The sequence below is a fragment of the Phyllostomus hastatus genome, unplaced genomic scaffold (genome assembly GCF_019186645.2).
Source record: "Phyllostomus hastatus isolate PE091 unplaced genomic scaffold, TTU_PhHast_1.1 phas_contig_34, whole genome shotgun sequence".
Lineage (NCBI taxonomy): Eukaryota > Metazoa > Chordata > Mammalia > Chiroptera > Phyllostomidae > Phyllostomus > Phyllostomus hastatus.
In genome coordinates this window covers 12,860,543-12,875,342 of record NW_025333857.1, presented here as the reverse complement: position 1 = coordinate 12,875,342, position 14,800 = coordinate 12,860,543, and the positions used below count along the sequence as shown (strand labels likewise).

The 14,800-nt window shown below is 39.8% G+C and overlaps 1 protein-coding gene across 2 annotated transcripts in view; it reads left to right on the top strand.

Moving 5' to 3' along the window:
- ADAMTSL1 (ADAMTS like 1) overlaps window positions 1–14,800 on the top strand; it is a 924,426-nt gene that overhangs the window by 759,037 nt on the left and 150,589 nt on the right. For both annotated transcript variants that reach the window (XM_045840784.1, XM_045840785.1), the window contains one exon: window positions 5,602–5,812. In XM_045840784.1, the coding sequence (XP_045696740.1) occupies window positions 5,602–5,812 (211 nt within the window). The remainder of the gene's footprint in view (window positions 1–5,601; window positions 5,813–14,800) is intronic.

The following is a 14,800-nucleotide window of genomic DNA, read 5'->3' as shown; positions in this document are numbered from 1 at the left end:
AGTGTTGTCACCAAGTAGTTTACACCACACTGAAGAAAACTTTGTGGCATTCAGAGCTTTCAGTTCTTTGAAAGTGGTGGTGGCAGTTCTTTAGTAGACATAGCTGAGATGGTTGACCAGCCAAGTGACTAATCCAAAGGCAACCGCACAGTTCAGTGGGGTTCTACTCAGTCTGAGTCATCTCGTACTTATGGAGCACGAGCTGTGTTCCAGGCACCATGATCGGCACTGAGGTTACAGGGGTGTGTTGGTTTCCTGGCACTGCTGTAACAAAGTACCACAAATAGGCTGGTTTAAAACAACAGAAATTTATCCTCTATAGTTCTAGAGGCAAAAATCAAGCTCAAAGTCAAAGTGTCAGCAGTGCCATGCTCCCTTTGAAACCTGTGAGGAAGAATTCCTCCTTGCCTCTTCTGGTTTCCAATGTCTGCTGACAACCCTCGATATTCCTTGGCTTATAGACACATCAGCCTCTGTCGCTGTCATTACATGGTATTCTCCCTGGTGTTTCTCTCCCACCTTATGAGGACAACAGTCATATTGGATTAAGGACCCACCATACTAATATGACCTCAGCTTAAGTGATTACATCTGCAATGACTCTACTTCCAAATAAGGTCACATTCTAAAGTACTGGGGTTAGGACTCCAGTGGGGGATATTTGTCAACCCATGACAAGTGGTAAACCAGAATAGCCACAGCCCCATGCTCTCATCAGGGTGTAGATTACCATGCATTGAGCACAGCAAAGGAAACAACGACCAGAGTGAAGAGGCAAACCATCTATCTGATAAGGAGTTAATCTCTAAAAGATATAAGGCACTCCTACAATTCAATAGCAAAAACAAAAAAAAAAAAAGGAAGAAAGAAAAAGAAACAAAAAACACAGTTTTTAGAAATGCAACATGATGCAGTCATTATGAAAAATAGTATGGTCTCTCAGGTAGTTCCTCATAAAATTAAGAATAGAGGCACTATATTTTCTAGGAATCCCCCTTCTGGGTCTTTATCTAAAAAAAATGAAGTCAGGATCTTGAAGAGATATGAGCACTCATGTTTACTGTAGCACTCACTATTCACAATGGGAAGACCTGGAAATAACCTAAAAGCCCATAGACTGATGAGTGGATAAAGGAAATGTGGTATATAAATACAATGGAATATTATTCAGCCTTAAACACAAAGTAAATTTGCAACGTAGGTGAAATAAGCCAGTCACAGAAGAGCAGATACTATATGATACTCCACTTATGGGAGGTACATAAAACAGTCAAATTCATAGACTCAAAGGGTGAAATGGTGGTTGCCATGGGTTGGGGCAAGGGGAAATAGGGAGTTACTAATCAACCCACATAAAGTTTCAGTCGTACAAGGTGAATAAGCTCTAGAGAGCTGCTGTACAACACTGTAACTATAATCAACAATGCTATATTATAGTAAACTTAAATTTTGTGAAGGGTAGATCTTGTGTTAAGTGTTCTTAGCACAATACAACTAAAGAAAAATAAAATAATAAAATGGTGTGTTGAGAATTTCCAAATGGGAAAATATTAATGGGACCATAAAATTAAGGAGGGTTTTTTCCCAGCTGGAGGCTTCCTCCCTGAGGAAGTAGCACTTTCAATGATGATGAAAAGATGAGTAAAAGTCAAACAGGCAAAGTGGGGGAAGAAATACTAAAGCCTTCACCCTCTAAAGCCCAGAGCAGAGCGCCTGTCCTCCTCAGCACTGGGCTGATGTGGCAGCCAGGCCCCAGAATCTCAGGGAAACCCTGTAAGTGTCTCACGGCTACCAGCCATGGCCAGTCTTGCCCACTCAGGCTGGTTCCCCCTAGGTTTCAGTACCATTCTCATAAACAGCCAAAGGCACAATTTCCAGGGAAGCCCAAGGCTCACATATGCAGGCTCAATGCAGGAGAAAGTGGGGTGGGGGTCGGGGGGCGTTTCTCTGCTTTCCCTTTTTGCCTAAGTTAATTCAACCCCAACTATGGATGGTGCAAGGTGGGTACTGGAAATATCAGGGGGAACACTCTGTAAAGTATATGATTCTCTAACCCCTATGCTTTACACCTGAAACTAAAACAAAATAATATTGAATGTAAACTGTAATTGAAAATAAAATGAGAGTAAAAAAAATACTTTCAACCCAGAATCGGCAAAGCGTTTCCTACATAGACAGCTTCTGCTGACCTCTTTCCTTGAGAATATAATGTACTTTTATCGTCGTTAGGCAGCTATGTCTGATTTGCAAGTTTCTCCAAACAGCCTTGAAGTGGCCTCACGGCTGGCAAAATGCCTCTGCTTCTAGGTCTCAGTGGCTGAATTTTGCGAAGGTGGGGGCGGGGTGGGGACAACAGAGTGTAGAGCCTCGAGTGTGACACAGTTTAACCTTGGGACAGCATTTACTATGTAGGCACATGCAGAGAGTTCATAGCATCGGGCATAGTGGTTAGATTTTGTTTTCCATCCACAACATTTAGTACTTCACTTAGAAGTGGGGAAAAAAAAACACCCTCTTTTGAAGCGTTAACAAGTATAGAGAAATGTGAACAAATCCTATGTGTATGGCTTGGCGATTTTTCAGGGAACCCAGATCCACCACCCTGATCAAGGCTTCATCCCAGAAACTTCCCCCTGTGCCTCTCTTCTAGTTACTGCCCACCAAGGGGGACCACCATCCTGATCTCTAACACCATAGCTGAGTTTTGGGTTTTGAGCTTTATATCAATGAAAGCACAGTAAGAATTTTTGCCTTTGTGGCTTCTTTTACTCAATTTTATGTTTGTGAGATTCATCAATGTTGGTGGTTGTTATAGTTTATTCTTATTGTTTTATAGTATTATAGAAACATATCATAATTTTTTATCCATTTCATTGTTGATCGACATTTGTGTTATTACCCTATGGGGTATGTAGAGTGCTGCTTTGGATATTTTTGTACATGTGTTTTGGTGAGCATGTACACATTTTGGAAGGAGAGTATATTCTTGTATTAGTTGTCTACTTTTGCATAACAAATTTCCCCCAAAACTGGTAGCTCACAACGAAAGTAAACATTTGTAACCTCTCATAGTTTAAGAATTTGGGAGCAGCTTAAAAAGCAGTTCTGGCTCAGTCTCATGAGGTTGGAGTCATCTGAAGGCTGGACTGGACCCGATAGATCTGATTTCGAGGCAGTCCACCCACATGCCTAGAAAGATGGTGCTGACTGTTGGTGATCAGCCTCAGTTCCTTCCCATGTGGATTTTCCATGTGACATTAAGTGTCCTTACAACATTTTCGTTGTCAGGTGAGCAGTCAAAATGACTTCCCCCAGAATGAGAAGTCAGAGAGAGAGAGAAGTGGAAACTACATTCTGTTTATTATTGAGCCTTGGGAGTCACATAGCATCAGTTCTGCCTCATTCTCTTCATTACAAGTGAGCCACTAAGTTCAGCCCTGACTCAAGACTCCATCTTTAGAAGGGAGGAGTGACCAAAAATATGTGGATATAGTTTAAAACCAATAACCCCATGGCATTTTAAGCATGGGTTTAACCCATACTAGAGATTTAAAAGTGAGTTTATAGAAATTCATACAGTATCTAAAAGAAATATATTCGATCCACCTTCTCCTCTTCTATTGATTTAAAATTTTGTGAATGTTGATAGGGCGATTTCCAAGGTATTTTCTGGAGACAGCACGGTACACCAGAAAGCACAAAGGCTTTGGAGCCAGACACACCTGAGTATGAATCCTGGATTCACTAATTACTCATTGTGGGTATTTGGGCAAGTCAGCCTCTTGCCCAGCTGTAATATGGAAAATAAGTAGAGCCTGTCTCATGTTGTTATGGAGATAGTTAATGACACAACATGTATAAAGCACCCACTATGATGACAGGTCCTTTCCATTTGCTAATTTATCAGGAAATAGTTAACCACATACATTAACTATTTAGAAGGTGCTATGATGAACCCTATGAGAGATACAAAACTGACTCAGACATAGACCATGCCTTTAAGAGATGCATCCTTCTATATGGCTCTTAACAGGCAGAATAATTGTAATACAATTGAGAAAATGATGTCTGCTGCAATTATAAATATAATCCTTAAAATATGGATCAAACTTGGATACATACAAATAATTGGAATAATTTTGAGGGGCAAGGAAAGGACAAAAATTATTCCAAATTAGGAGTAACGATTTGAGTAAGGACAGAGCTAGAAAACCAGGGGTGGGCATGAATTGAGAATAACAGAGTAGTTCACTACAGATACAGCTTAAACATAGCATAGGTGAAAGGAGTCTGTGGAAATAGGGATTAGAAAGGTAGTTATGTATCAGAGTGTCAGGAAAAGGTTGAGTGTACATTTAGTTTTACAGTCTGACAAAAAAGAATTTAAAACAATTTTCAGAGCTGGCTATGAAAGGTAGGGGGCCTAGCTACTGAAGAATCTATTTGTGATGCTTTTCCTTTTTTTTTTTAAAGGACATTCTTTTTTTAAAAAAGAAGATTTTATTTATTTATTTTTAGAGAGGGAATGGAGGGAGAAAGAGAGAGAGAAGGAAACATCAATGTGCAGTTGCTAGGGGCTGTGGCCTGCAACCCAGCCATGTGCCCTGACTGGGAATCGAACCTGCGACACTTTGGTTCGCAGTTCACGCTCAACCCACTGAGCTACACCAGCTAGGGGCTGTGATGCTTTTCTTGGCTAAGTCTTATTTGTAGACTCTTTCTGCCTCGCATTGTAAACAGAACTTTCTAAACCTGATCATTAAGGAACACTTCTGACTCAGAACCCAAGCGCCAGAGCCTTTTCCTTATCATTTTCATTTAGGAGGTGGCAGCAACAGGAAAATGCAAGTGGGAGTGTTTTTATAGGCCCTTAGCTGACTATAAATGTACTTCTTAAGACTGGGCTATTTGGAATGGCCAATTTATGCACTCAACTCATCTGTCGTTTTTGACTTCCACTCCAGATAATGAGCAGATCTCTCCACTTATTTTCCTTCAAGCAGACCAATCTATTTAGGAACCTTTACTTTTGTTACATTATCCAGTCCCAGGCAATGATGAAATTTATACATATGACAGAACTGTTTCTATGCTATAATGGAAGTTTGAAAGGAGTTGGAGCCAATGAACCAATGACCTTTCACTTTGAGGCCAAATAAAAGCAAGCACAACTTTGTTCAGCCTTGCTAAGCATGGTGGCTGGAGAGATGAGCAGAAAGTCTTCTTCTAAACCCACTATTCAATATGTGGTGGCCAAGGCCATTACACGTTCCACCTATGTCTTACTTACCTAGCACACCCTCTTTTTTGATGAAGTTTATGTTCCATCAAAATAAATGTGATTGTGACCATTCTTGATGATTTTGTGGGTAAAAATTGGATGTTCTATTATATCACCTCCTTAGTTTTATCTGAAATAAATGCTAGAGCATAAAGGAAAAGGGTAGATTTGAAGCTTGGGATAGAATTCCTAGCCAATCTTATACTGGAACTTCCCACATTCCCAGTTAGGTGTTTTTGCTCCAGAACATTTCATATCATGGGAAATGTTCTCTGCACAGGGTCTCAGAGTATCCTCTCTCTTCTCTGATTTCTTCCCAGGTGGGAAATTGGCAAGTGGAGTCCATGCAGTCTCACCTGTGGGGTTGGCCTGCAGACCAGAGATGTCTTCTGCTCCCAAATACGCTCCAGAGAGACCAATGAAACAGTGATCCTGGCTGATGATCTGTGTCACCAGCAGAAGCCCAGCACAGTGCAAGCTTGTAACCGCTTCAACTGCCCGCCAGCCTGGTACCCTGCGCAATGGCAGCCGGTGAGTTCTGAGGTTGCTCAGCATTGGGGTTTGTGTTTGCATCAGTGATTCAGGACAGGGGACACTCTCTTCAAGTAATTTTGTCTCCTTAAAGCAATGTTCAAGTTTAGTTCATTTTCCCTTCTTAGTACTTCCCCACCTTGTTCAAATCCAGGTGTTTTAATTACACACTGTGTTTTTTCTACTGTTCCACTCCACGTAACCTCCAAAAGCATCTCAAATGAACCATCTAGTAACCTGAGCATATTCATGACAAAGTTCATCAGGCTCATCAAAAATCTTAGAAATAAGGACAATGTGGTAGGTTTTTTATAAAGCTAAATTTGTTCTGAATTTGTGCCATCTAGTCTTTTGCTAATTAAAATTCTAAGAGATAAAGGTATTAGGCAATGATTTTTTTCCTTTTTTAACCTAATTACTTAGTAAAATAAAAGTTTATAAATCTTGAGTTTATTCCAGACTGTTTTATTATTTTCCTGGACCTATGAATTCCAAAAGTCTGGGAACTATTGTTTTAAAGTGGGGGTTGGCAACTGCAGCCCAAAGCCCAATCCAGCTCACAGCCAGGTACTGTAAATGAAGTTTTATTGGGACACAGCAATACCCATTCCTTCACATATATCATCTATGGCTGCTTTCACCCTGCAAGGGGTGAACTGTGTGGTTGTGACAGAGACCATATGACCCACCCAACCTAAAGTATTTTCTCTGTCCTTTTACAGAAAGCTTTGCACTCTAAAGCACACATAATAGAAGCGAAACTATTTTATGATAGTATCTTATCTAAAATTATATTTATCTAATGTAAATAATGTTTATGCCTTTAAAAATGCAGAAGAATTTTAGATTTGGGTAGAACTTTATTTAGCAATTTCCTCCCCAGTGGGACATGATACATAGCTCCAGCCCCAGGACCTTTAAGTGACATCGAAGGTCACAAAAAGTAAGCCTGAAATGTGAGGGGAACATTTATCCCAGTTTCACTGAAACAGATTTTTACTTTCAAAAGTGTCCCAATTAGAAAGATAAATTATGTGGTTATCCAACTGACAAGGATAGAGGACAGTGACTTGCATCCCCTTCCTTCGTGCTGCCACTTCCACACGTCCTCTTCACTTTTCACAATCAGGTGCCGGAACCCCTGCCTGCTCCCAGTCCATGTAGGGGCTGTGATTTAGCAAAGCGCTCAAAAAATCAAATAGTAATGAGTGAGCAAAATGCTAAAATATAAAGCATCTGGAAACAGATATTGACTATATATTTTCTTTTAGAGCTTAAATGTCTATGGCTAAGTTCATAAATTCCATGCTATCGTGTAATGGTTTATGGAAGTCAAGAGGATGTTATATATTTTGAACATCTATGTAACAGCATTCTATTAAGAAATATATAGTACAGCCCTGGCCAGGTGGCCCAGTTGATTGGAGTGTCATCCATGTACCAAAAAATGTTACAGTTTGATTGCTGGTCAAGGCATATACCTAGGCTGCGGGTTTAATCCCCAATCAGAGTGCATATGGGAGGCAACCAATCAATGTTTCTCTCTCACATCCACATCTCTCTCTCTCTCTCTTTCCCTCTCCCTTTATCTCTATAAAAATAATCAATAAACATTATCTTTGGGTGAGGATTTTTTTAAAAAAGAAATATATATTACACACCTCATTGAATTCTCACAGCAATCCTTAGAGTCCAGTGAAAAGTAGATTTCATTATCTTCATTTTGGGGTTTGAGGAAACTTAGGCTCACACAGCTAGCAAATTTAGGATTGACCATCAAGCCAGGTTTGTGTGATCCTTCCCACCATACCCCTTTGTTGGAGGCCACCGTGACTAAAAGGGCCCTCAGGGACAGTGTATGAGCCCTTTTGTTTTACAGATGAGGTAACTGTGGCCTACATATGGCCTTGCTCAAGATCATAAAGCCTGGTCTAGAACCCAGGTCTCCTGGTTTCTAGTGTATTTATACTTTTGTCTTTAGCCAGAGTGAATCCATGGCCTAAGACTGCACCAATGACCCATGCCAACCCTCAGACAAGATGGAGAATCAGCCCAAATTGACCTCCACTGGTGATACTTAGTTTGTTTTGCCATTGAGTGCATAGTAAGTTCTAGATAGAATGTTTATTGAATGACAAAATGAATAAATAAATCAAGAATACTGCCCACAAGCCCTGAAAATGCTGACTGTATGGCTTACTGCTCTGTTATGTGGTTATAGGTCACACTGACCTAGCAGTAAGGGTGCGTGAAACCCCAGCCTCTTTTTGATAGCCACGTGTGCTGCAGAATAATGGCAGTAACCTTTGGTGCTCTTTAAGTTTTTAGAGCACTTCCACATACAGGATCTTTTTTGGTCTTTTGCTACCAACACCACCTCCGTGCCCAGTCTCCCTATTTAAAAGGGTGGATTTCCAAAGATTTAATTATTCTTCCACTTTCCATCTACCTTGGGCCTGTTAAGATATGTATTAATTTTGAAAACATTTCATTTCCTTCCATTAGGCAGAAGCCTTTGGGATAAGTTGGGTACAGGTACACCTTGTTTCATTGCACTTCACAGATAGTGTACTTTTTGGTTTTGTTCTTCTTTTTTTTAAAACAAATTGAAGGTAAGACCCTCCACCAGCAAAAATATTACAGCTTGCTTTATTGTGGCGATCTGGAATGAAATCTGCAATGTCTCTAAGGTATGCTTGTGTAAGTACAGTTTTCAAATCAGGAAACCAATAAACAGCTCTTTAAAATTCATCCAACAAGCCACTGACTATACTTTTATTAGGACCTTTAAAAATATCTTATTTCATACTCAATACATAATAATTGTGGAAAATATTAAAACATAACAAGAAATAAAGAACATAGAAAGTGAAAGCCACCAGGGATTCCATCCTCTGGGGGGCGGGAATGCCCTGTTAAACATTTGGAGCATAGGGTCTGTTTAAAGGACCCTCGGTCACTTCTAGGAATCTCTCTGAACCTAGTGGAAACAATAGACTATTTTTCTTAAGTTATTTTCTAGAATCCTACTTCTTTGGTTAAGTTTTGTTAAGCAAAACCAGCTATTACTACCACTTATTAAAAGAAAGGAAGCCATTGTTTACGCTACATGGACTAAGTCAAGAGTAACATGTCTCCAGGCTGACTGCGGCCCTAGGAAAGTACTTAGTTAGGACACCAGCTGTTGATCAGTCCACCTGTCTGGTGAGCCCTGGTGCTCTGGGCAATCCTGCTGAGATAAGGAGACCTGCTGTGTATTCACAGGGTCTTTTCCATTGAGCTGTTTGGATCTAGGAGAGGATGTGCTGAGGTCTCTAATCCTTCAGTACCCAGTTTTCAGTCTTTTTTCATGTCAAAGAAAAGGAGAATGGGGACCAAATGCTTCATTTCAAGAAGACCTGATTACCCCGTAGATGATGGACTTTGACCCACTTGAAAAGAGAAACTCCCCCTCTTTGCTGTTTGAATGCTGAGTTACACTGATTTCATGCAATATGCTTTTCTTTCAGGGGGGAAAAGGCATAATTAAGTTTAATCATCATTTGCCTGCTGAGAATACAACCTTCTCTGTACTTTGTAGAGCATTTGCCTGACAAATGGCAAATAGCCAATATTTACACATTCTGCAGGTCTGGAGGGGCTTAGCATGAAGTCCAAGTACTTATGTTAAAACTTTATTTTAGAAACAATTAGGCAGATATGAAGCAGAAATCTAATTCTAGATTTGGCTTTCAGAGGACCTTCTTTATTTCAGTTCTGCCTGTTAGTATTGTGTCCCTTGGTTTTTATCTCTGGTTTTGTTTAAGGACTCAATTAAATATTTATCTTTACCCATTTAGCTTTAATATCTTGTTGTTTATTTTTCAGTTCTCTTTTGAAACACATTATTTAGTGCATCAGTCTCCTGAATCTTCTCTAATTTTTTTAAATACACACACATCATCATTATTAACTTTGATGCTGGCTCTATATTAACGTATTACATGCATCTCACAAGGGACCCTCTCACACTGGTGTGTCACAGCACCATAATTGGGAACCAGTTTATATATGTCAAAAGTCAGTCTAACACACCTTGATCATGACAATCTTTTACTAGGATTTATTTCAGTGATTCTCTATTGTCATACAATAAAACCCAGTGGCTTCGTCAGGCCTTCATCCCCTGTAATCTGCCCCTGCCCATCTCCAGTCTCACTTCTCTCACATACAGTCCCCCCCACCCTGACTGTCAAAGTCGGGCAGGAATCCTATCACTTCTGCCAGGACTCCTCTACTGTCCTCCCACACTGAAGTTATATGCTGTTCATGATCAGTGCTGCTCATTTAACAGTCATCTACCACCATACCTGGACAGATGCTTCCCTGTGACTTCTGAGTTAGACCATCAGGTCAATGATGGCAGACCAAGTTTCAGTGAGACCCCATATCCCTCAGTGCAGGTGTGGAAAGTATACAGGGTGGTGCTGAAAAGGTACATGGCAAGACTGCCAGTCCATTTGTTGGGCACCTGCTTCATTTTAGGAGCTTCTTCTCTTTAATAAGAGCAGCACTCATAATGTACCAAGCACTGTCCTTAGTGGGATAGTTACTACAATCATCCCCATTTTACTAATGAGGAATCTGAAGCACTGAGAGGCTGAATTTATACTTCATGTGGTAGAACGCATTCTACTACTCTTTCATTTTCTCTTATAATCTCCACAGCAACCCTGTGAGGAAAGGCTCAGAGAGGTTGTGCTTTCCCTGGGTCACACAGCCAGTGAAGGAAACAAGGGGACTGTATGCTTCAAAAGCCTTTCTCTTTTCCCTACACAATGCAGCTTTCCAAGACCTGTTTACCATTTGCTCTAAAGCATTAAATTGTGAGGAAATCTGATACCAATTCCAAAATAAGCTGTTTACATAAAATTCAGTATTTGCTGCCTATGTCCAGGGCAGTAAATCTGTGTATTAGTTTCCCATTGCTGCTGTAACAAAATACCACACAGAAAGTGGCTTAAAACAGCAAAAATTTACTCTCTTATAGCTCTGGAGGTCACAAGTCTGAAATCAGTCTCACTTGGCTAAAATCAAGATGTTTATTAGCAGGCCTGAATTCCTTCTGGAGATTCTAGGGGAAAATCTGTTACCTTGCCTCTTCCAGTTTCTGGAGACTCCTTGTTTTCTTGGCTCATGGCCCCTTCGAAGTTCTTCACTTCAACCTCTAATTCTGTCCTTACATCCTCTGTGACTCTGATCCTCCTGCCTCCCTCTTGTAAGGCCCACTGTAATTATATCAAGCCCACGTGGATAATCCAGGTCACCTCTCCATCAAATTGCTTAACTTAATCACATCTGCAAAGTTCCTTTTACCTTCTTAGGTAGCATACTCAAAGGTTTTGAGGATTAATTCATAGATATCTTTGGGGTCACAGCTCTGCCTCTACAATCTGTTATATTGTGGGCCAACTAAAAATCAATCTCTAATAGCACAAGGTACTTGAGATTCTAAATCTGCCTTTTACCTTCACATTCCTCATTGTTGTCTATGAGCTTTGTATGCATCAATCTTTCTGTATTCATTTTTATTCAAAAAATCTTAAGAGAAATGAGAAAAAAAGAGAAAGGTGATAGATGAGTTCAACTGAAAGAATTAGAGAGCACTCTGAAATATAATTTATATTTCTCTATATTGCATATGTCTTATGTTCAGGATAATGTGCACCCAACTGTACATACATACTGCACACATCTGTGCAGAGACTGAAATGTTCACCACAGCCCCTATTTTTATCCTTGCTTAAAACTGTGGTTATGCAACCATTTCCCTATATACTTCATTTTTTTTTATTGGAGTATAGGCATTCAAAATGCCTATAGTTCAGCTGCATAAAAAAGATGTATGAGAGAAAAGTCTCTACTGGTAATATTAAGAAAAAGAATTTAATGACAATTATAGATGTTTAAGTATCAATATCTTCATTTTCTAGGTTTAAACACACACATAGGAAAGAATAACTTTGGTCTAGATTAGAGAAGTGAATTTTGGCAGAAGGAGTCAATTTAGCCATCACTTTTGTTATATTCCAGTGACTAAAATACAAATCCTCACAAGATAAAGACCACATTTATTTAAAATACTGTATCACGAATGAAAAAAAATCTTAGAATGTTTATCTCAGTTTCGATAGTATATTTCATAAGAAAGTGGGCACCTCATCCTACCTTTAGAATCAACAATGAATGTAAGGAAAACAGAGATCAGAAGTCAAATTTCACATAGGCAGTGCTCTTGCTTTCATTAGCGGGAAGCTTTTTGTAACAATTGCTCTGCATTTTAGTGGGTGTGCAACCCTATGCTTCACCTAGAACAAGAATTTTAAACCCAGAAGATATACTGTACAGGCCTTGTATTTCCAAGTTTAAGAAATTAGATGATCGAGGACATTCTAATCCACAAAATTGTGGGCTAGAAATTTTATTCCCATTTTTAGTTTTGCTTAGTGAGATTCAGTCCTCATTTTCTTTGTCTCTCTAGGCCATGATTTGTTTTGGCTCAGTTTCCACTTCTGTTATATACCAAGCACTGCCTTTAACTGCTGTTTGAACCTCTCAGCCTCAAGTACTACACAGTTACCTCAAATTTCAAAGGTCTAACACCATGCTTGGTAACATGCCTACCTGCCACCTTCCCCAGCAGACCCATCCCCCTTCATGGATCCTGCGGTTTGGGTGACAGCACCATCTGCCTGTTCTGTAGCTGGTAACTGGAGCCATTGCAGCCTTGTTTGCCCTTCACACTCAGTCAGCCCAGATCCTGTGAATTCCACCTCCTATACCTCCCCAACCGCAACTGTTCTCTTCTTTATCAATCCTTCTACTACTGGGTTGGTTCTAGTCCTCACAACTAACCAAACCACTATAAGCAGCCTCTTTACTTGGTCTCCCTGTGTTGTCTTGGCTTCGCCCTCATCCAGTGTTTCCTAACCTGGTATCAATGGTTCCTGACTACAGGTCCTCTGTTGAGTCTTTAAAACATTAATATGTGCTGAGAATCCCCAAACAGGTGTAACATGTGTGGTGTTATTTAGACTTACTTGACCTGGAAGGCTTTTCTCCATGGCACAACTATTAACATCTCAAAGGGCAGTTGTCTTTGGAACCCATTGGCCTTTGCTGCCTGAGTCATTTTCTACAAATTGGATCATGTTACCCACCACTTCAAAACTCTTAATGATGCCCCATGGTCTTGAGATTATGTCCAAGACCCTTTATAGTCTGCCTCTCATCTGCCTTCTCAGTCTCATTTCCCAAATGCCCTTCCCTGTGAAACCTATGCTCCACCTTCTCAGGACCCCTCAGAGTTATTTAACATGACATGTCCTCCATGCTCTGGGTCTATGAACATGTAACCTGACTCTGGTAGCACTCCTTATCTCCCTGGCCAACCTCCTCTGTGGGGCCTTCCCCAACTTTGCTATACTTAATTTAGAGTAATTTTTTTCTCCCTAACTGGACTGAAAATACCTGAAGCTTAGTAACCGTTTATTAATCATCTTAAATCCCCAGCACCTAAAGAGTGCCTGGCACTCAGCTAGTGCTCAATAAAATGTTTAATGAAAGAATGAATGAGTGAACAAAAAAATGAATGAAATGAGTTAGAAGCTATAAGCAAGAGCACATTATGTTAAAACCGCAAAGTTGACCTTAGAAAGAGAACGTAAATGTCACTTTGTATTGGGCTCAATAATATGACTTGAGGTATCAAGGAAACAAACTTGGCTCTCAGTAAATTAAACTACCAAGATAAAACCAAAAGTGTCAATATGAGAAGAATTTATTAATGTGATGATTACAGGAGAATCTTTGAAAATACAAGACCCTTGAGCCATTGTATTTTTGTATGGAATCATAACTTTTAAGCATCCTCCTTATTGTATAAGGAGGATAAAACAAACGAGTCCATGACCTTACATAATGAACATGTATGGCAGCTAGGATCAGCAATATAATACTACTTTTTGTTATTTATTCTGTTTATGGCATATATTTAAAAATAATACCCCTTACTAGAGATCTACTTTTATATACCACAATATTATTTTAAATGATTTATAAGGCAAACATTTTCATATATTTTTATTAAATTTATCTTGCTGTTTCTTTAAAAATTTGTTCTTCTTTGCAGTCTGCCTCTCACTGCAGAGCTGTCGCCCTGACCAGGACCTCTCAACAGGTCCACAAAGTCCTCATAGACCTCAGAACCTTTATATACTTGAAATTTCATCTTCTACAGTACAAAATATCTAAAATCACCTTTTTACCATTATAGGGAAGGTCAAAAGTAGGTTTACAGTTGTTTGTATGGAAAATAATACAATAATAAATGCTAATATGAGAATAAACTGTGTTTTCAGTACTCAAAAGTTTGCCCACCGCTGTATAAACACACCAGGGAAACTTTTTGAGCAAAGATGAGACAGGCTTTTAAGAAACACTGACCAATATTCCTGAGAATATTAACTCAGCTAGGAGGTTCTCTACCGTACCTGGAGGGTCAGGGCTCCCAAGGGAACACATGCTGCCCCAGCTGAAACCCACTGCTGACTTGCTTAGAAGTAGGTTCTGGCTGATGATAAAACAGCTCAATAAAAGGTAGACGTTCAGCCCATCATCTGGATGTTTGTTTTACATCTTTTAACCATCTGGACTTGGGGCTCTTTTATTCATCCAATCATTGATTCAACAAACATTTATGAAGTGAATGCTCTCTGGCAGAATCTATACAAAACACTGGGGAATAGAAAGATTAATACGTTCCCTTTCTTCAAAAGATGCCTAATTCTGCGTGCCTGCAGGGAGGCAGAGGAAGATAGCAGGACACAAGTGATTAGTCCTAACAAGAGAGAGGCAGTGCCCTTCCAGGTCCTGGTGGGAAGGAAGTGATTCATTTGCCATGAGGCAGAGGCCCTAAGGAAGCAATCCTGAAGAAGCAGCCTTTGAGTT